At 39.4% G+C, this 20,849-nt stretch overlaps 1 protein-coding gene across 5 annotated transcripts in view; it reads left to right on the forward strand.

The window, feature by feature from the left end:
- The window catches only part of Opcml (opioid binding protein/cell adhesion molecule like), a 1,159,039-nt gene that overhangs the window by 881,821 nt on the left and 256,369 nt on the right, over nt 1-20,849 (forward strand). For all 5 annotated transcript variants that reach the window (XM_029482074.2, XM_029482075.2, XM_021172107.3 and 2 more), the window contains one exon: nt 19,569-19,801. In XM_029482074.2, the coding sequence (XP_029337934.1) occupies nt 19,569-19,801 (233 nt within the window). The remainder of the gene's footprint in view (nt 1-19,568; nt 19,802-20,849) is intronic.

Consider the following 20,849-nt stretch of genomic DNA (forward strand, 5'->3'; position numbering starts at 1 on the left):
AATTGTAGCATTATATGGTAGAAGCTAGTTTTGTATGGTCAAGAATTGCAAAACCATCTTTAAAAATTTGTCTACTTAGTAGTCCTTCCTTACCTTCAGGTAGCAAACTCTGAAACACCCTCCAGCAAGTGCCTGAAACTGCAGATCACACTGAATCCTAGGTATACTTTTCTTCCCCCAATACCTACCATTTATAATAAAATATAATTCACAATAAATTTTTAGTAAGGAAGGTTCAGTATTAGCAGCAATAGTCAATGGGAAAATGAAATTATTATAAGAGTGCATATGATTTTTTTCTCAAAATACCGTTTTACTTTATTTACCCTTCTTTTACTGATAAAAGATGATATGCGGCTTATGTGATGGGATGAAATGCTGTATGGCATAAGCATCATGATGTAGGATTAGCCTAGTGCTTAAGAATTGAATGAAACCATTATACAATGGCAGTCATCTGATACTTGGCACAGTTACTAAGTGAGCAACCAGGACTTACTGTATACTGCCTAGACATGATGGCAGAAGGAGATGGTCTCGCATCATGTACATCATGTGCTAACTGTACGTCTGATCTTTTGCCTCCATCACTCTCTTTGATTACTGAAATGATGGTGGATCTTGAAGTCAGCTTTTGCCAGTCTTCCAAGTTCAATTGTCTCCTTCAATGTTGGGTTTTCTATTTTGTATCTTTTCTCTTTCCATATAGCTTTTATATCAGTTTTTCATTAATTACAGAGCAACTCACAGGGATTTTGCTTGGAATTGCATTGAATCAATAGATCAATGTAGAAAGAGTTAGAACCATGACAATGTTGAGTCTTTCTGTGATAGTGGGAAATATCTTGTTTGTTTAGTGAGTCCGTGATTTCTTACATCCAGTTACTAGTTTCCTTAACTGTTTTATGCATACTTTTTATATGTTGAGCAAAATATTTCATCTTGGTACTTAAATAAATCATATTGTGCATTAAATTTCTGTTAATACTTGGTCAGGAACCTTTTAGGAAAGTGTTTCTGTTTTTTAAATCTCCTTTATACCCTTAATGCAACTGCTTATTATTCAGGAATTTTTTTAAAATCAGTTCTTTCACATTTCTTACAAAACAATCATAATGAATATTTATATGAACAAGAAAAATGTTTTTGATTTCTTTCTCCCAAATGTATCTCCTGTACTTATCTTATTGAATAAATGGTTAGCATATCTAATAGAGAGGTAAAAAGAGGTGGTGGGTAGTAATACCATTATTTCTTGTTCTTGTTCATTCTCTCTCTCTCTCTCTCTCTCTCTCTCTCCCTCTCTCTCTCATGTGTGTGTGCACATGCATACCACATAGACACCATAAACACACACAAACACACACACTAGCTATTACTTTCATTCTCTCTCTCCTCTCTTTCTCTCTCTCCCTCTGCATTTCTTTCCTTTCTCCTTCTGTCTTCCTTTCTTCTCTCACTCCGTCTTTTCCATATTCCTTGTATCCACCTTTTTCTCCTTACCTACCTCTTGCTTCTTTCCCCCACTATCTTTTATCTTCCGTGTTTTCTATAACTACTATAGTGGTCATGATGGCATATGGAATTATAGCTCAATTTGCATGTAACTGATGACAGTGGCAGCTAAATTATTTTCCTATACTTACTGGCAATTTGCACATTTAAGAGAAATACGTAGGCAGATTTTTAAATTGTCAATTATTTGCTTATTTTATTTTTTTGAGTTGTAAATGTTCTTGAGGGAGTTGGAAACAAATCATTTATCAAGTACATAAATATTTGAATATTTGAAAATATTTTTCTTGTTCTTCATATTTTCTTTCCATTTATTTATGTACTTATAAGAAGGCCCCAATACTCTGTAGTTCAGGCTAGCTCCAAAAAATCACCACAGTCCCCCTGCTCAGCCTCCTACCTGACTAAAAGTGTTAGTGACCACACCCATTTTATTTTTACTTTCTGGATTCTTCTTTCTCACCTGCAAATGTCTGATAAAATCCTATTTACCTATATTTGCACTCATTGCACAGATTTTATTAAATTATTTAAGAAACCATTGTTTAATTCAAAATCCTAAGGAGTATGTACATGATTATTTCTAAAAGTTTTAAATTTTTAACTCACATTTATACATCTACAGAGTATACTGAGTTGTTTCTTTAAAATATATACTACAAGTTAGACATTCAGCTTAGTTCAAATGCATGTGGATATCTAATCATCCCAGCACTATATTTTAAAGGTTATCTTCCCATATTCAATTATGTTGGTACTATTGTCAAAAATCAACAGATAATAAATGTGACAGAAGCTGGAGAGATGTCCCAGTGGTTAAGAGTGATAACTGTCTTTGCCTACCTGGAATATGATTCCCAGAACACACATAGGTAGGCCCAAAGTTAACTCTGGTTCTAAGGGATCCAATGCCATCTTCTGGGCTGCACAAGCACCTGCATACATTTGCACGGACACATGCACTTATACATATACACACAATAAATGAATAAATATGAGTTTCTGAACTCCAGTTTTATTCTTTTGATCTATCCAAAGATATCTTAACCCAATACTATATTTTCTTCATTATCATAAATTTTACAATAAGTATTTCTCATTTTTCAAATCTCTGATTATTCTTGTTGTTCAATTTCTTAGGCTCCTGTTGCCAACTTTAAAGCATAATTCAGCTGGAGTGTTTTTGGGAACCACTGTAAATCTACAGATTGACTTGGAGAGTATTGTCATTTTAATAATACACAATTCCATTTTTCTTGAATATTTGATGTCATTCTTTTTTAAATTTTGGCATTCTTTAATTTATTTCATTAGTAAATTTTAATTTTAAAGTATAAATTTTATACTTCTAATTTTAAATTTTGGTTCAACCAGTTTTACTCATTTGATGCTATTATAAAGAGAATTAATTTTTAATTTTTCACTGTCAATTAATAGAGACAAATTTTTATTATATTATCTTTGCATTTCTAATTTTCATCAACTTTCCGTATTGATTATAGTCTGCCTCCCTCACTGGGTACATTAGGATTTTCTATGCACAAGATAGATCATATGAAGCCAGATAGTTTTAATCTTCATTTCCAGGTTGGTTTCCTAACTAATTTCTCTGACCACAACCTTGAATATAATAATGAATAGAAATATTTATGTGTTCCTTTGTTTTCTAGAATGCACTTAGGTACAGACGTAAGCATCTTGTTTGTGAATATTAGGGCAATATTGAAACCACACATTGTGTATGTACATACTTTCATCCCTTTTGTATATTGTAAGGGTAGAATCTTTTACACAAAGAATTGAGTATTCAATGAATATATTGTATATTAATAACACACATAATATATATCATATATATATAATGTATATATTCAAATTTCTAAGCATTGCAAAGCTCAAGTCACTAAATTATACCTTCTCTGAGGGTGAGTCTGTTTTGAAGTTGGTTCCTCTTTTAGCAGGCCGTTTTCTGACCACACATGGGAACTGGTTGATTTGAACCAGGAGCCTATGAAAGTAGTAAAAGGAAGATCTTGAGATCAAAATGAGGTGACTTTGAAGAATCGCATCATCTCCTTCATTCTTGACTGTGGAGGATTGCCATGGGGAAGGAATGCAGAATTTACTATGTTCTCATGGAAGAATCAGGAGAGGCTGTTGGGCATTTAAGACGGGAATTATCACCTGTGTAAGAAGGCCTTTCAAATGCCCTACCTACTCTAAATCAGACGGAGTTACTTGGTGGTTTAAGAAGCACCTGTCACACATTTCCTGAATGTGTGGATTCCTATGATTTTAACAATATAATCAATTTTAATGAGGAAAGCAGCCATTATCATTCCTCAAAGCTGTAAAGGTATGCTTGATTTTATTTATGTTATAAGAGGGGTGTCTTCCATCTTGGGTCTTGAGGTGTACATATGAGTTTTTGGTAACATTTCCCCTGTCAGGAAACCAGCAAATCAAAACAAATCAAAACAAATAAAAACCAAACCAAACCAAACCAAACCAAAAAACTGATTAATTCTTGACCATTCACTTTGCCAAAAAAGTTCAGCCTTAAGTAGCAAGGCCAACTTCCCTCTCCCAACATCTGCTGAGCTGTAATCAGTTCCAAGAGACTGAAATGAGGCCTGTTTCAGAGAGGTTTTAGTTTTGGTTTCCTCCATGGCTGTAGCAAACCCTGAAGCCTCCCTAGCCCTCACCGTTTCTGCTTCCCCTCTTTGCCCTAACAATAAGGCTTCTCTCAGATTTACAACAATAAAATACTTTCAGAGGTGAACTGGCTAGCTAGAAGAGAATGTTAATGCACATTTGCTTTGTTCTTAATTAGATTCCTTCAGGGGAAACCTTCTGGCCTGGCTTATTATCTGGCTTTGTTGGAGCTTGTATGCTTTATCTAAACACTTTAAAGGAGTCTCTTCACCCATATATTACCTATAAGCTTACAATAGAGAGTTTTACAATACTGGTCAATTGGAAAAGGATCGAATGTGGGAAGCCTTTATAAAAGAGGTCTTATGATAGATTACTGTAAGGAAGGGAAAGAGAGTGGAAAGGTGGACTGATATAAAATGGAATAGAATTCTAGAACCACCACTCTCTGGGCTCACTTTTTGGTGAAATTTTTATTTACTTCTTGGTGAATTTTCTTCTGAAAAAAAATAACATTTACATTTTGGCAAGTCATTATTGGGTGAGAAAACATGAGTAGGAAAATTGTCCTTGTTGAGTCCTAAGAAGTTACTGATAAGTTATTTGTTCCAATTGTAAGCATAGTTGGTTCCCTGTACCCAAAGACCAGGGCAGAAAACTCAGTACCTATGAAAGTATCAAGAGTTTGTCCATCTTTAAAACAGGGTTCCCCCACCTTCCCCCAGTTTCTATCAAGAACATCACACACACACACACGTAAAAAACAAACCAGGAAGCAACCCACATCTAGTATATCTATCAAATACTGCCTCCTCTTCTCCCCTGGCTTATGCAGCTGGTGTTCAGGTTTTTGGTTCCTATGACTAACAAGAATTGAAAAAGAAACTCTTGTGTCTTTTCTACAGTGCAATTTGAAGACAGCGTGTGTCAGTTAGAGTTTCTATTGCTGTGGGCAAGCACCAGGAGCAAAGGCAATGTGGGTGGGAAAGGATTTATTTCAGCTTACGTATCCAGTTCACAGTCAGGGATGAAGGGAATCAGGGGCAGAAATTCAAGGCAGGGGCTTGTAGGCAGAAACGTGAGAAGCAGAAGCCACAGGGAAACTCTGCTTTCTAGCTTGCTCCTTATGGCTTGCTTAATCTGCTTTCTTGTACATTCAGAGATATCAACACCCACAATGGTCTGAGCCCTCTCACATCGATCACTAATTTAGAAAATGTCCCATAGGCTTGCTTGTATGCCAATGATATGAAGGCATTTTCTTAATTGTGAGTCGTCTTCTAAGATATGGCTAGGTTTATGTTAGGTTGAAAATAACTCCCCAGCGTATAACCAAAGGGCTACTCTTGGATATGTGAACCCCAACTTCCCTATGGCCTTCCCTTCTTCCCACCCCCCCCCCTTTGACCTGTGACACCGTCACCCTCATCGTCATGGTGCATTCCCTCTGTCGATCATGAAACATCACTGGTAAGCCTTGGCACTTTCCCTAAAAGGCAGAAAGAGTTCTCAACTAACACTTTACAGATTCACGAAGGATGACAGCCATTGGCAAGGAATGAGTCAAGTGTCGTTTGTCACAAGCATATTCGACAAGTCACCCCACTTTCTTTAATAACACTACTCTCATTGGTAATAGGTATGAATGATTGTACAGTATTAACAGGAAAATGGTGATGATGACTTGATGATGACAATGACGATGATGACGATGATGATGATGATCTAAAGTGTTACAAGTGAAGATGTAAGAAGATCAGTCTCTTGATTCTTAGAAAAGAAACATCTGGGTCCTCCAACTCTTTCTATTCCATAAGTTCATTTTCCTAGAATTGGAAAGAGTATTAAAGGTCTTCATAAAGGTTTTCTAGATCTCTGTCCTGAACATGAAAAAGCAGGAGTGTCAGAGGACAACTGACAGGGTATTTATAAAGAAAAAAAAAAAAAAAACAAACCAAAAACCAAATATCAAAACAAAAACAAAACCACCCGTGGGAATGGACTCAGCTAACACTAGATTAGAGTGATCAGGGCTGATGTGGGGAGAGGGATGTTAGAGCCGACCTAGCCTGGAAACATTTCTTGCTCCCCCAGTTACATCTGATGAGAGTCAAAGACCACAAAGCCAAGCTCTGACTGAGAGCTTCAGATTCTTTCAAGTGACTCTAGAGCTAACTAAGATGATAAATAGTTTATAAAATGCACCTTTTTTTAAAATCAGGTATTTTCCTCATTTACATTTCCAATGCTATCCCAAAAGTTTCCCCCCCCCCTCCCTGCCCCACTCCCCTACCCACCCACTCCCACTTCTTGGCTCTGGCGTTCCCCTGTACTGAGGCATATAAAGTTTGCAAGACCAAGGGGCCTCTCTTTCCAATGATGGCCGACTAGGCCATCTTCTGATACATATGCAGCTAGAGACAGGAACTCTGGGGGGTACTGGTTAGTTCATATTGTTTTTCAACCTATAGGGTTTCAGACCCCTTTAGCTCCTTGGGTACTTTCTCTAGCTCCTCCATTGGGGGCCCTGTGATCCATCCAATAGCTGACTGTGAGCATCCACTTAGAGAGCTGCGTACAGAACTTAGGAGGAGGTAGGTGAGTCTGACCTCCATCTTTAAGGAGGGAAGAAGCAGGGCTTTTGTAAACACTTAGGTTGGGTATTTTTAGGAGCTCAGATTTGACAGTTGTCCATATTATGTATATTCTGGCCTGATTCTCCTGTGCACAAGATGAATAATTTACCAAAATGCACATATAAGTATCCCATTATTATTCACTATAATGAGCCAAGACAGAAGTAATTCCCCACTTGGCCTGAATCCCCTACGGCTTAAGTTAACAAGACTCTACTTGGCTTTCCCATAGATAATGTGGGTAGGAGACACCTACATCTGGACTTGAGCAAGGCAAGGTATGTGTGGAAAAATTAAATGGGAAGCCTATACAGACCCAGGGCAAGGACAGTGTGAAGCATGTTTTTTCACAGCACTGAGAGATCTGTGGGATACCAAGTATGTAAGTGTCACAGGGGAGTCAGAATTGTCAAAATCTCACAGGAATTGGTAGCTAATATGAGCTCAGGAAGAGCATAATTACACTGAGCCTTCTCATGAGTCGAACACAGGGTGATTCCTCCTCTGTGGACCATCAGTTACATACTCGGAGCCAACTGAAAGACTTGTTCATTCTCCTTCCCTCTATCCTCCCCCTTCTCTTTTCTTCCCTCTGTCTCTCTTTCTTCCCTGAGACCCATGATTGAGAAACCTGTCTCTCTCTCCTTTGCTTCAGAGTAACAAGTATCTATGGAGGCTCAGCTGGCACTCAGCATCCACAGAGCTGCTTGGCTCTGCAGTTCACATACACTTTAGGACTGCTTCGGGCGTTCTGCTGCCCTTCCCTCGGCACATGGGCACATAGGAAAAGTCTCCTGCTCTTTCTTCTGCTTTTCTTGGAGAAATTTGGGAACTCCGGGGCTAAGCCTATTCTTTTCCACCCATGCTAGCAGCCAGACGTGCAGGCTCTGGGTGACATGAATTCAAACCAGCAACTCCTGGGACTGAACTGGAAGCATTTGCAAAAGTTTACCTGAGATTTTCTTGCCCTTGGGGAATCTCTCTGGGTCCTTCCTGACACAAGGAGAAAGGTTTGCTTGCCTTCTATTTTATTTTTTAAGAGAGATGGTTTGCATAATCTATATAAAATAAGCCACTGTTCTAGAGAAGATGATTGGCTTATTAAAAATACATAACATATATTTTTAAACAGGCAGAGCTGACATCCTACATACAGGAGAAGTGCTTATATGAATGGTGACGAATTCATCGCCCACCCCTCCTCCCCCATCTGTCCCTGCCCATCTGTCTGTTTAATGAGGGATCTATTTAAATAAAGAAAACCTTAAATAAGATTTTATTCAGATACAAAGACTCTTCTGGATAGCACAGAATGAACTACACAAACCTGCCAGCCTTCTATTTGGTCATTCAACCCACTTATATGCAACAATCTTTGCTTTCTAAACTTGAGACAGCATGATCTATAAATGGCATCCGAAAAGATGCATGTCCAACTTAATTTTCCAAACATCTTAAATGACATATATGTAGAATGAGAGAATAACGTTATAAGTAGTCACAAATGTTATATCTGAGGCATCTTTTTACAGTGTTGAGTGAAGAGGTAATACTCAAAGATTGTTCACTGTGGTCCTCGGCCATTAACAGTAGTGTTAAGAAGGTTCATCTCCTTAGGGATTCACTCCACATGATGAGTTTTTAAAAATGTATCACTTAACTTCTAAGTGAGAAAACTGATGCCTGGAAAGGCTCTGGTCTTTAGTGAATTACAGATCTGTGACTGGAACTTCTTATTAAAGTGTTTATTCTTGTTAATCCACAAGTTACCTAGAAAACCTACAGATAGAAAACAAGCTAATCCATTTTCACTGTATCCTTTGGCTTCATAAATAAATCATTTCTTAAGCAGTTCTGGCTTTCTCCTGAGCAGGAAGTGAGCGAGGGCTTGTTTATGTGCAGAAATGAAGAAAGAAGAATGACCTGGGAGGTTTAGGCCGTCTTTGGGATTCTGTGATCCTGTACATTATATGTGGGAAGGTGTTTGCGGGGGAAATCTGTGAGCTGTAATTTCTGAAGTTCCGGAGTCGTTGCTCCCATGACACTCATGTGGGGAGCCTGTGGCTGACTCGTGCCATTCTTCAAAAAGATATCAAGCTCCCCTGACTCTCTGCTTTTAATTTAAAATTTTAATTTATACTTTTCCATGGATGAGACTGAGACAGACATGGCCATGAGTAAATATGTCAGGATAATCTATTGAATGGGATTAAAATGGTGTATGCTTGGAAACATTTTAATTTCATGTTGCTCACTTCTTTGACTAGTTTAATGAACAAATCGGGAGGCTGGGTTTTAAAGCTGTAAGTGGGAAGGAGGAAAGAGAGCCAGGTGGCAAATAAATATCTGGAATTGCTTTGGGTGGCTTCTTGGAGCATCGCAGCAACACCTGGGAGAGCTCTGAAAGACAAGTGGGCAGCTGTGGGGTTAAATCCTAGCCACACAATGTGAAATCATACGTCTTATGCCAGGAACAGGAGTCTACAGGAGAAAGGGGTGGGCTAAGGGTGGTAAGGGAGAGAGAGGCCACTGTTAACTTAAAAGACCTGCTGTTTTCCCCAGGGCTTACTGGTTCTGCAATGGCATTGCTGGTGCTTTAACTCCTCTAATCCAGTCAGTCCCAAGGTAGCCAAAGAAGATGTCCCCAAATCAGCCATCTCTCAGAGATGATGCTACACCAAGCACTTACTCAGTATACTTTCTGTAGAGTGTTCATGCTTTACCTGTCCTAAGATGTAACCCTATCTCTGACTGTGGGGAGAATTATGCTTCACTAGTTTATGGTGTCTTCTGAGAGTAGGAGGGGCCCTTGAAATGATTTCAGTTGTGCTGACCTCATCATTCTCTGTACAATATCTTCCTGTACAACAGGAAAATAGACATTGTTTTTCTCAAGCTGCTGACCTGGTTCCACTTTCTCTATGAGTTGCTTCTTGTTCCAATCCTCCATCGCACAACTGTCTGCACTGATGGTTTGACTCTGACTCCCTTTTCCCTTTCAATCTACCTTACCTGAGAACAGTTCTTCAAGGCTTAAGATGGCCCTGTTTCTATGCAAACCTGTTTAAGCCAAGGACATTTCTGTAGAAGTGATCAGGGCCTGTTGACCCTATGAATTCTTTTGCAGGTGTGTACAGTTAGTTGTATTGATTGATCTCCCAATTATGGATTTTTAGGAGTACAGCATTTTACCAAGCCGAGGTCATCAATCTAGAGACCAGCCCATCACCACTCTTGTCAACACAGTGTGAAAGAGGCCTGATGAAAATACAAAGTTAGAGTTGTCTTACTGCCTCCAACTGAAAAAATAGGCAGGGAAATGAAACCTTACTCCAGAGCTTCAAATGGGATGACTGGAGAGCACTGAAAAAACAGAATGTTTTGGAAGTGGAAGAGAATCCGTAGGCAAGCTGGGAAAGCATGCAACAGTTAGCTAGTGAATGCTAAAACTATAAAGCTCATGTTTAATTTAATGAGCAGACTAGATATGTCTGGTAATTAGACATCACATGGGCAAATCATTACTATTTAAGAATAACTATTAAGAATAACTACTGTTATTCCTTCTTACTCTTGTTTTGGGCCTGGGTGTCACTATGTAGGTTGGTCTTGCACTTGTTATCCTCCTGCTTTGACCTCTTAAGAGGTGGGATTACAGGTGTAGATTACCTGTGCAGCTAAAGTTCACTTCTTCTAGAATGAAAAATAAAAGGGAATGGCCTTAGAAGTTCTGGGAAATGACCAAGAGAATTTATCACACTTGACTAAACTCACTTAGGTTCCTAGACCACAGAGGTTGAAGAGGGAGAAAGTTCTCTGACAGGTTCTGTTTATTGCCCCGTCCAATCAGCTCAGCCACATCCATTACTTCTTCCCGTCCCCATAGTAACACTGAATGATGCTATAAAGTCAAAAATCCTGCCCCAGTTCTCAGACAGAGAAATGGAAGTTCTCAGAGCTTTCCTGGTTAGTTTTTATTGTCAACTTGACACAGCCTCAAGTCGCCTGCGAAGAAGAACCTCAACTGAAGAATTGCCTTGAGCAGATTAGTCTGAGGGCATGGCTATGAGATTATCTCTATTGATGATTGATATGGGATAGGCAAGGGCCCAGATCAGTACATTCTGTCAGCAGCACCAGCTCTGGGCAGGGAAACCTGGGTTGTATAAGGAAGCTGTCTGAGTGTGAGCATCCTCCCATGACTTCATTCTTTCATGTCTTCAGTTCTTGCTTGAGTTTGCATTTACTTCCTTCAAGGCTGGACTGCAATATGGATATGTGGGATGAAATAAATCCATTCCTTTCCTAATGATGTTGGTTAAATGTTGATCATATCAACAGAAAATAAACAAACCCAGAACTTAAACAAAACAACTTTGTGTGGGTCTAGACAAGTAGCCTAGCCCTTTTATAACTGATGTTTTATGTCTTAGCTCCAAAATATTCCATTTGCACAAATGCCATCAAAGCTCATCAAGAAATCTCAACATCTGCCATCCTCCTCAGTATTGTCATGATCCACCTAGATGGCATACCTGGCTTTCCCTTCACTGACAACAGCCATCACTGGCTAGCTAACAGCTTCCCATTTTAGTAATGTGTAGTTTCTTTGATTCTGGCTGGTTTGTTCTAGGACTTCCCAAAGCTTCCCATGCATTTAGACTACCCTATTCTCTCTATAAGCCACAGCTATCTTCGCTCCTCTTATTCAACAATGTTAATTTTTCTCAATTCTAGACTTCTGATTTACACACCTGGCAGATACAACAGTTGGTGAATACAATCTTTTGCTCTAGTCTTTCACCTGAGCATTGCAGGAAACCATGCTCAAAACTGTCAGGGTGTTGAGTTGTATATTCTCGACCAACTGCATGAGGGACCTTCACCCAACTTGTGAATCCTGGGACAGTTCTTTTGCAATTATGCTTTCATTTTCTATAATAGTTACTTCAATTGTTCTTGACCTATTCCCCTTATTTCTGTCCCCCCATTTGCTTTCAGCTGGCAACTTTGTCATCTACTATGGAGAAAATAGAAGCCATCAATTGTCTCCATAGTTTCCTATTGTAATACAAGGTCACCCGTGTTTCTACTATTTTTCTTCGCTTAGGGGACAGCAGATTGATCATCTTTTCTTAAGTGCTTTAGATCCAATACTTTTCACCTTTACTATAACATTTCATTTTAATGGCAGATCTCTTTTCTTCTATATTATGGCTTGCTCCCATTCCATGAGACCATTTTCATCAGCACATATGCCAATAGAGAAGAACAAAAGGATGCAGGATTCTTTGTCATACTCACAACTATATCTCCAGGGTGGGTAGTCAGATTACTCATAGTATAGCTGGTCCTCAGCACATTGGCATTCCTATGGAATGTGAAGGTATTCTGTGTTTTCAGATACATCTCTACTGTTATTGTACATGCTAAGACACAGGAGAAACCCACATCTCATTGGTCACAGCTGAAACCACAGCATACTATTATCCCATAGCAGAGTAGGCATTCACATGATACTGTTCATTTCATTGCTTGTATTCTGGCTTCTCTCATTTCTTCAGGGCTCATACACTGCACATACACACACACACACAAACACACACACATACACACACATACACTCACACTACACACACATTCTCATATACATACACATACACACACAAACACACACACACACACACACACACACACACACACAGGGTACATTCCTTCCCTTCTACACATAAACACTAACACATATACATATGCACATGTATACTCACATGCATATCATAAAGCATGCATCTTCTGTACTAATGTAACACCTTCACTCCAGGTATTATTAGAAAGACACCAGTTTACACTGTAAAAGGCATTGATGATTGATGGTACATGCCAGACTTTGAATTCAACTTCTTGCACCCTTCAGATGTTTGGGGGTTGAATCCTCTCTCAAAAGCTTTTATTTCCTCCCCACTCTTCTGCCAAGTCTCTCAAAATATTCTCAACCGATACCTCAGCACAAATATTAGCTCTAGCAGAGTCATTACCAGGGTTACATTTCTGACTGTCTTCACCATAAAGGGTTTTCCCTTTCATAATTTAGGACCTTGTTGATGCTTTAGAGTTAGCTCTATTTGTAACTCAAGGAATAACAGAGAAGTTAAAGCCTCCCAAGAGAACAGCTTTTGCACTTTAGAATGCATTGGGAGTTGATTTAATGATATTTCATTTGGGCTCTTCTCTTCTTTTGCTCTGAAAAGTCATTTATTATTACTCTCTGACTTCTCTAAAGCAAGATCTTCTCCCTATCTCTTGGGCTGGCAGTATTAACATATTCTGATGCTTTATCCCAAGAGATGGAGTAAGGTTTGAGAGATTAAGAGTCTTCTTAATGGAAATTTGCTTAACTCTCAATTAACAAAAAAAGTAAAAGCACAACAAACAAACAAGCACCAAGCTAATATTGGAATGCACATTAATGAGAGCGATCCGGAGACGTGTATTCAGAACTCGCACATATAACACATTACCTCTACCAGCTTTCCTTAAATTGAGGACTCTATAGAAGATTACATTAAAGGTACAGATGAAAAATTGAAAAATGATTTTCATGGTTTCCCAGTGGTAACATTATTTTAAAACAAGTTTATATAGAATCATAAAACTAGATATAAATGCCTTCAGCATATTCCATTACATGACTCTAAATTCTTAAAATATAAGTTCTATGCACACATAAATACCAAAATTGGAATTTGCAATATTCATTTAATGAAACAGATGAAATTTTATTAAAATTGGATCCCAAGTTGCATCTTGGACCACAGCACTGACAGCCATAGGCCACCATTTTTCAATTTAACCAATGCAACGTGATGGCTGAGTCTTCCCCATCCCAACCCTAGAGGACTTTCATTACACAGCAGACTCAGTCTCATTCAGTTTTTCTTGGCAGGAACGCATCACTGACCCTATAAGTCACCTCTGTATTTTCCTCATTAGCCTGAGAGAATGGAAGGACTTCCCTGTAGCACCGTGATAATAGAAACAAGTACCAACTTGAATATTTAAATCTAATTGTTACCATGCTACTTGCAGACTATGGATGCGTTACATTTCCCCAATTATAATATAAATGAAAATTAGATTGAAAAATACACAAAAAAATGCCCTCTGAGACACTGTGTGTATGTCTGCATTTGGGTATAGAGTATACCAACCTCACCAAGGGACATATATCTCCATGGACATTCTGTTTACCCCATGAGTGTTCTTTTGATGCCACATTGAGAAACATTGCAGGTATTTTAAAATCACAAACAGGTATTAACCACCTGTTGGATGCCAGGTGGCCTGTGGGAAGTGATGTCACACGGAACAAACAGCACCAATGTTGTCCTCATCCACATTCTATTTACAGCCTAGCAGAGAAAGCTTTAAATCAGTGATTCTCAACCTGAGGGCCATGACCCCATATGGGGTCGCAGATCAGATTTCCAGCTTATCAGGTATTGACATTTCGATTCAAACAGTAGCAAAATTAGCTATGAAGCATCAAAATAACTTCATGGTTGAGGATCACACAACACGAGGGACTATATTAAAGGGCCATCGCATTAGGACAGTTGAGGATCATTGTTTTAAATGCTGAAGTTCAAGTAAGTAAATTTGGCAAATATTTTGAAGATCTTCAGCATTAATATTGCAGTACAAGAGGATTTATATTTAGAAGGACAGGTTTGAATCAGAGCCTGAGCCCTATCTTCCTGCTCTCTACTCACAGCAGCATTATCAAACATGATTCCAACAATAGCAGTAGAAATATGAAGACATTTTCTAGTGAAACCTCCTTCCCATCCTAAAATTCCAGTCATCAATGATTCCCAGGTTTACAAAGCTATTACTATGGGAGGAAGGCACTGTCAATCTGGCTTAAAAGACTTGTTCTCCATGTCTATGGATATCTTAGATAATCCTGCCGAATTTTGTGTATATGTGTGACTCTTGTTTTCAGTTTGGACATGCTTTCCACATAAGCATCTTGCTGCTCTCAGACGAGGGTGGTTAAGATCACTACCTGACCCTGGATCCAGCTGGACATTTCTTTACCACTCTGCCCCAGATTTGCTCAAGCCCCACAGCCCTCTCCTCTCCTCCCCATGGTCTCCTTTAGCCCATGCTTCAGTCTCTGGAACCGATCTGTCTATATCTCTCTGTTTTCTTTGTCCTGGACTAGATGCAGCTTCATGAGGCAGGGAATTTGCCTCTTTACTGTACTCTCAGTTGAAGAAATTTGTCTTATGTATAGTAGGTGCTCGTTAAGTACCAGTTGAATGATGGCAGTTTTATTTGACCATTCAGAGGCAAAATATAAAATAAAAGATGAGAATAAAGAAGATCAAAATGTTAAAGTTTGCAGATTTTGCATTTCGGGAAGTGGAGTCTTTTGACAAAAATTCTAGCCTGTATTATAAATGATGTTTTCAAGATAAAAGTTCTGGTGCCTGCAGCCCCAACGACTAGCATTGCCTACCTGTCCCTGTAAGCATCTAACTCCATGTGTGATGCTAAAATCACAAGAAAGGGTTTCATCATTACCATGGAAAAGGATCAGATAAGAGAGTCCAGTGATCTGAATGTGTCTTCGAAGGCAGGCCAGGGACTTAAGCTTAAACAGGAGAGTTGACAGAGGAACAAGAAACATGCATAATTGAGGAGGTACTATCTCTGTGAGCGCTCCTTGTCTCAGTCTACTTCTGTAAGGAGGTCTGAAGAAATCCTTACTGATTGAAGGGTCAGCCTGGTTCTCAGGAGGTGATTGCCACTTCTCTAATGTTCAGCCTGGAAATTGGATGTAATTGCTCTCATCCAGGAGGTAGGCTGTCTTGGGAGCCTTTGCTGTTCCTGGAACCTCAGGTAACTATAATTTCTAGGACAATGACCTGAGAAGTTCAAGAGCATTTCAGGAATCTGGCACAGGAAGTTGTCAAAAGCTGACAATACCCAGCTCCTGTTGTGTGTTTCTTCAGGCTTGAGGGGAAAGATACTGGTTAGGTACCAATGGCTTCTCCACAGACACAACTTGAGCGATGAGCTTGTTTCTCTGCAGGTGTAAGCAGGTGATCAAATGTAGAGGAGTCAGATCGAAAGCAAAAACAGAGGTGCCCAGCTTTCCACTTAACATTTAGTCATCTTGTAGTACAAGTGAAGAATTGGTACTTTTAGCAAAAGCACTCTGTATGCTCAGAATAGTGCCAGCTCTAGTTTTTAAGAAAACAAGCAGTTCTTAAGAGTGAGTCCCTAGAGCAGGAGTGGGGGAGCTAGCCAAAGACAAAGTCTCAGGTTTTGCCAGCCATCTTGCTGGAAGTTAAAAGGTGCAGGCCTTACTGGTCTAAGTTTTCCCCTGTTTACCAACTTTGGAAACCCCTGTTTTCAGCTGTAGGGTTGGAGTCTCACCTCTGAAAATAAGAAAGAAAAACAAAGAATACTAGCAAAATACAATTCTTGAGAGATCTCTCTTCATACTCAGTGCAGTTGAAGAGTGACATTTGCTTCCAGCTCCCATGGTCCCTTCCAGGCACTTTTTTGGCTCACCCTGATTCTTATTTCTACCCACTCTCCTCATACTGCAGGTGGCTACGGACACATAAAGTATGGCCCTAAATGGCTTTCCTTTCCTTTTAGATTATTTTATCACTTGTAAGTGCTATAGATTTGCAAAACTGTGAATAGATACAGTCAGCCAAATGCTTCCAGCCTCAGTCTTGAGATTCTCAAAACTTCAAATCAGGAAGCTGCCTAGGTCTGAGTCACTTTGATTGGCCTCTCAGTGCTTTGCATGTAGTCACTGAAGATCACTCTGCCTCAACTGCCTTATCTCTGATCTGTGAGTAATGTAGATGGTTTCTCAAAAGTCCTTATGCAGAATGGTTATCTTAATACATGATAAGTTCTCACAAGTACTCCTGGAGGAACAGCTAGCCAGCTCTGCTTTTAAGGGATATTTACAAATGAGCTGTAATGAGTTCTGTTCCACCAAGTACTACTAGGTAGGGTTGGCTTGGACTGTACAAATTTTACGTGTCTAGGAGTTGTCAAGACACCCAGAAGTTATTAACCTTCCTCACCTTGACTGGTGGCTCTCTCTTATTTAACATCAAACATGCTCCCACCCCACCCCCACCCCCTTGTGCTTCTTGTTAAAGAGGATCCAGCTCATGGCCTCAAATAGCATGGAAGGGGCACAGGTTTGGACGATCACTTAACCATACTTCTCCAATACTTCCTGAGTTTTCTGCCCTACTGTTCAGGGGATCAGGAGACAGTACTTCCCCTACTATCTCCCTCACCTGGCATTTAGCAACAGCATCTTACCCTTGAGGAAGGGCCCCACAAGAATCAAGCAGAAAAGGCCCATTCTCCCAGCAGGAGCAAATTAATAGGAACACCAGAAGTCCTCTGCCCTTGAGCCAGAGCTTAAAGAGATGGTTTTCATTGAAGGCAGTATGATTTAACATATGAAAGCAGTATATTTGAATACAGCAAGTTAAACCAGATATTTCTAATGAAAGGACAATATGTCATTACTAATCATTGGATAAGCCCTGGCATGATGTTATCAGTACACTTTGTCCAGGTAGTAAGAAGTAACATTGAGTAAGAAACCCCACTGCCAATTCATTGCTTTAAAAGAAATTGAAAGAGGAACTAATTGAACTGTCAGTTGTGAGATTATCAAAATAATTTTGAGACTATATTACTGTGAAGTTTTTGCCATATATCTTGGAAAGCATTCAAAGAATTTAGGGGCATTGTAATAGGAGATTTTTATTGCCATTTCTGTGCTTCTGTTAACAAGGTTGCTTTAAAAGCAAAAGTAGAAAAGAATTGATCCTAAATGTTATCTCATTATAGAAGTAAATGATTTTTTAATTTGTGGTATGAAAAGCCAGGCTTACCCATGAGATTAAGCTCTGTGTTTACAATTCAAGTTAACTTTTTGTGGTTAATTATTACTTAGAAGGTGAAGCATATCTATATTGTTTTGTCAATTTTCTACTTGCGGTGGTAACTCATTTTAAAAGCAAATATTATTACTTAGAATTTTATAGCCGAAGGACATAAATGAAATTTGAAATTCAATCTCTCTATATTTTTGTTACAGATAAATATGATAGGTAATCAATAAAATGTTTTCAAGCGGAAAATGCATCCTGCTGAGGACATATACAGGAAGGATAAGCTCAAGTTCAAAAGGGAGCCATATACACTTGTGACGTTTAGACAAGAGCTTGTTCAGGAATTCTGAAGATAGATTATAGTGGTTTTCAATCGCTGAAGTGTTTAAATCCCACTAACACAAAGATAGGGTCTCTCTCTCTCTCTCTCTCTCTCTCTCTCTCTCTCTCTCTCTCTCTCTCTCTCTCTCTCTCTCTCTCCCTTCCTCACTCCTTCCCTCTATCCCTCTCTGTTCTCCCATCAAATAAATTCTAGGAATGTTTTATTTTCAAGTGAATGAATTGTTTTCTGTAGACAGACATAAATGTTTTTGAAGCTTTGGTTTGATGAAATCTGCTTGTGGATACACTGAAGGTTATAAAATGGCACCAAATAAAAGTTAGAATCTTTCTGTTCCTTGTCACCTGCATTTATTGTGGCTCCTGAACTTCACAGAGGCTGGTCTCTTTGCCAGTCTGTGCTCTTAGGAGTTCATTTATCTCTTCAACCTTATTGGATCTCCTCTCTACCCAACCCAGAGCTAGTTAAACTGTGGGCCAAGCCTTGTTTCTTTTACCTGACAGTTAACAGACTCGCCTGCCTCTTGTCAGTGCAGGGACCGTATCTCTGCCACCATGTCTACTGTGAGTGTGTACATCTTTGGCCCCGCGGAGCACATTCGTTCTCACATTGCATTCTGGGTCCTTCTGTATCTATTTGTAGCTCTGCAGGCACATCTCTCTCTCTCCCTTGGGGGGGGGCGGTGGGAAACTACAGGACATAAACAGTGACAAGCAATAGTCATTTGCATCTCCAGCCTTTCATGTTGAGGGGCTCACAGGCTGCAGTCATGGGGTGAAGTGAGGAGGAAGAGGGACACTGTTGAGAATCTTGCCTGTCCTGAAATCTTCAGAGGTAGCGGGGAGCTCTTGAGGAAGCCCTGGTTCTTTGAGGTGAATAGGACCCATCTTTGCAGGCTTCATGCCGCTTAGGGGCACAAGGAGATTATCAGCACCTGGGAGGTCTGAGGTAAATAAGTTCAAGTCTTGATTAACTACAAGTTACATATTTGCTCATGGATTATCTGTGACCTATTTGAAATACTGATCTACTTTCTGTTCCCTGTGCCTCTGGGCCTTTGCTACCGCAATGTGGTAAATGTGCTCAAAAAATATAAACTAATTTTCATATAAGCCTGAGGGTAAAGTAAGAGGAAAAGCAATGTGCAGGCAAGATAGTCACACAATATGCCCCTAAATCAAGGAGAAATGATTTTGTATCATGGCTTCTACTGGATGATTCAAGCTTCTCCTGCTTTGTGTTCAGGAAGTTTCATTAATAATTGATTGCCTGTTTTTAAAATATTGTTGCTGTTTCATTTTCTCCTGGCCATATAAAAACACATGTATAATATCTCTCTCCCTCCCTTTCCCCTCTCTTTCCTCCCTCTCTCTCCTCTCTTTTTCCTTCCCTCTCTTCTCTCTCCTTCCTTCTTCCCTCCCTTTTCCTCTTCTCTATTCCTCCTCACCTCTCCATCCTCTCCTCCTATCCTCACAGGTGTACCATAGATGATCGGGTCACCCGGGTAGCCTGGCTAAACCGCAGCACAATCCTCTATGCTGGGAATGACAAGTGGTCCATAGACCCTCGAGTGATCATTTTGGTCAACACGCCTACCCAATACAGTATCATGATCCAGAATGTGGATGTATACGATGAAGGTCCATACACCTGCTCTGTGCAGACAGACAATCACCCCAAAACCTCCCGGGTCCATCTCATAGTGCAAGGTAAGTTACAGCTGGACCTGTGGCTGACACTCTTTGTGGAAGAGGACTGGAAATGCAATCTTTTTCTTTGTGTTTATGTATAAAGACACAAAAGCTCACTTCCCTCTATTAAATCCACAGGTTGAGCATTTCAAAGCTTCTTTTAGAAGTTTTTCAGTTTTTTTCTCTAGCACTTTGTTCTCACCAGGAAGCTTTTGTTCATATATGGCTGAACTTTCTTAAGAAACTTAGCATTTGAAGCTGGTGGAAGATTCAAACATAGATAAATGCAGTATTAATCACAGAGGCCTTTATTTCTCTAAGGCTTGTTTCATTAATACAAAACAAAACAAAACAAAAAAAAAAGGGCTAATATTCATGTGAAACTGGCTATGTGTGTTTTAGAAATGACACTGAGTTCTAGCCAGTTAGGTCCTCTCTGGCATTTCTTTACTTGTCTAATGACACATCCTTTCTGCACCAGTCCCAGAATGGAGCCAAGAGAGAGCTTATCAGAATGATACCTCCATGTCAGAAATAAAGTCATATGGTTAAAAGGAGCAGGAGTACTTCAGCATTATTGTCTCTATTCTAAAAATCTGACTCAGTTTAGCCAAATGCCAGACACAATATGTTGAGTTAAAAATGTCTGCAGAGCTGTAATGTGAAGACCATGTTAAGGCAAGGCAAGCAATGAAAATAAACTTATTTTAAACTATCCCAATTACCACCACTGTTTAAAGCATTGTGCTATTATGGTTAGAGTCAACATTCAAACAGAATTCCATTGCCTAATGATACATCCTTTCTGCAACCAATGGAAAACGTAGGTTGACCTCTCTCAGAGTATTCAGCTTATGTTTGAAAGACATCTACCTGGCTCTCAGATAGGGGCTCAGTGTATGATTTAGTCATTGTCAATGTCAGTTTATCTGATTCTATCTTCCATAAATTCAACAGATTTTTTGGTGCATTTAGATTATGAAATGTATACACTATACTTCTAGAGCCAGGATAATTTTTGAAAAATAAAATATAGATCACAACTTATTTCAGTTGGTTTCATAGA

The sequence above is a fragment of the Mus caroli genome, unplaced genomic scaffold, assembly GCF_978045245.1.
Source record: "Mus caroli unplaced genomic scaffold, Mus_caroli_1 scaffold_11, whole genome shotgun sequence".
NCBI lineage: Eukaryota > Metazoa > Chordata > Mammalia > Rodentia > Muridae > Mus > Mus caroli.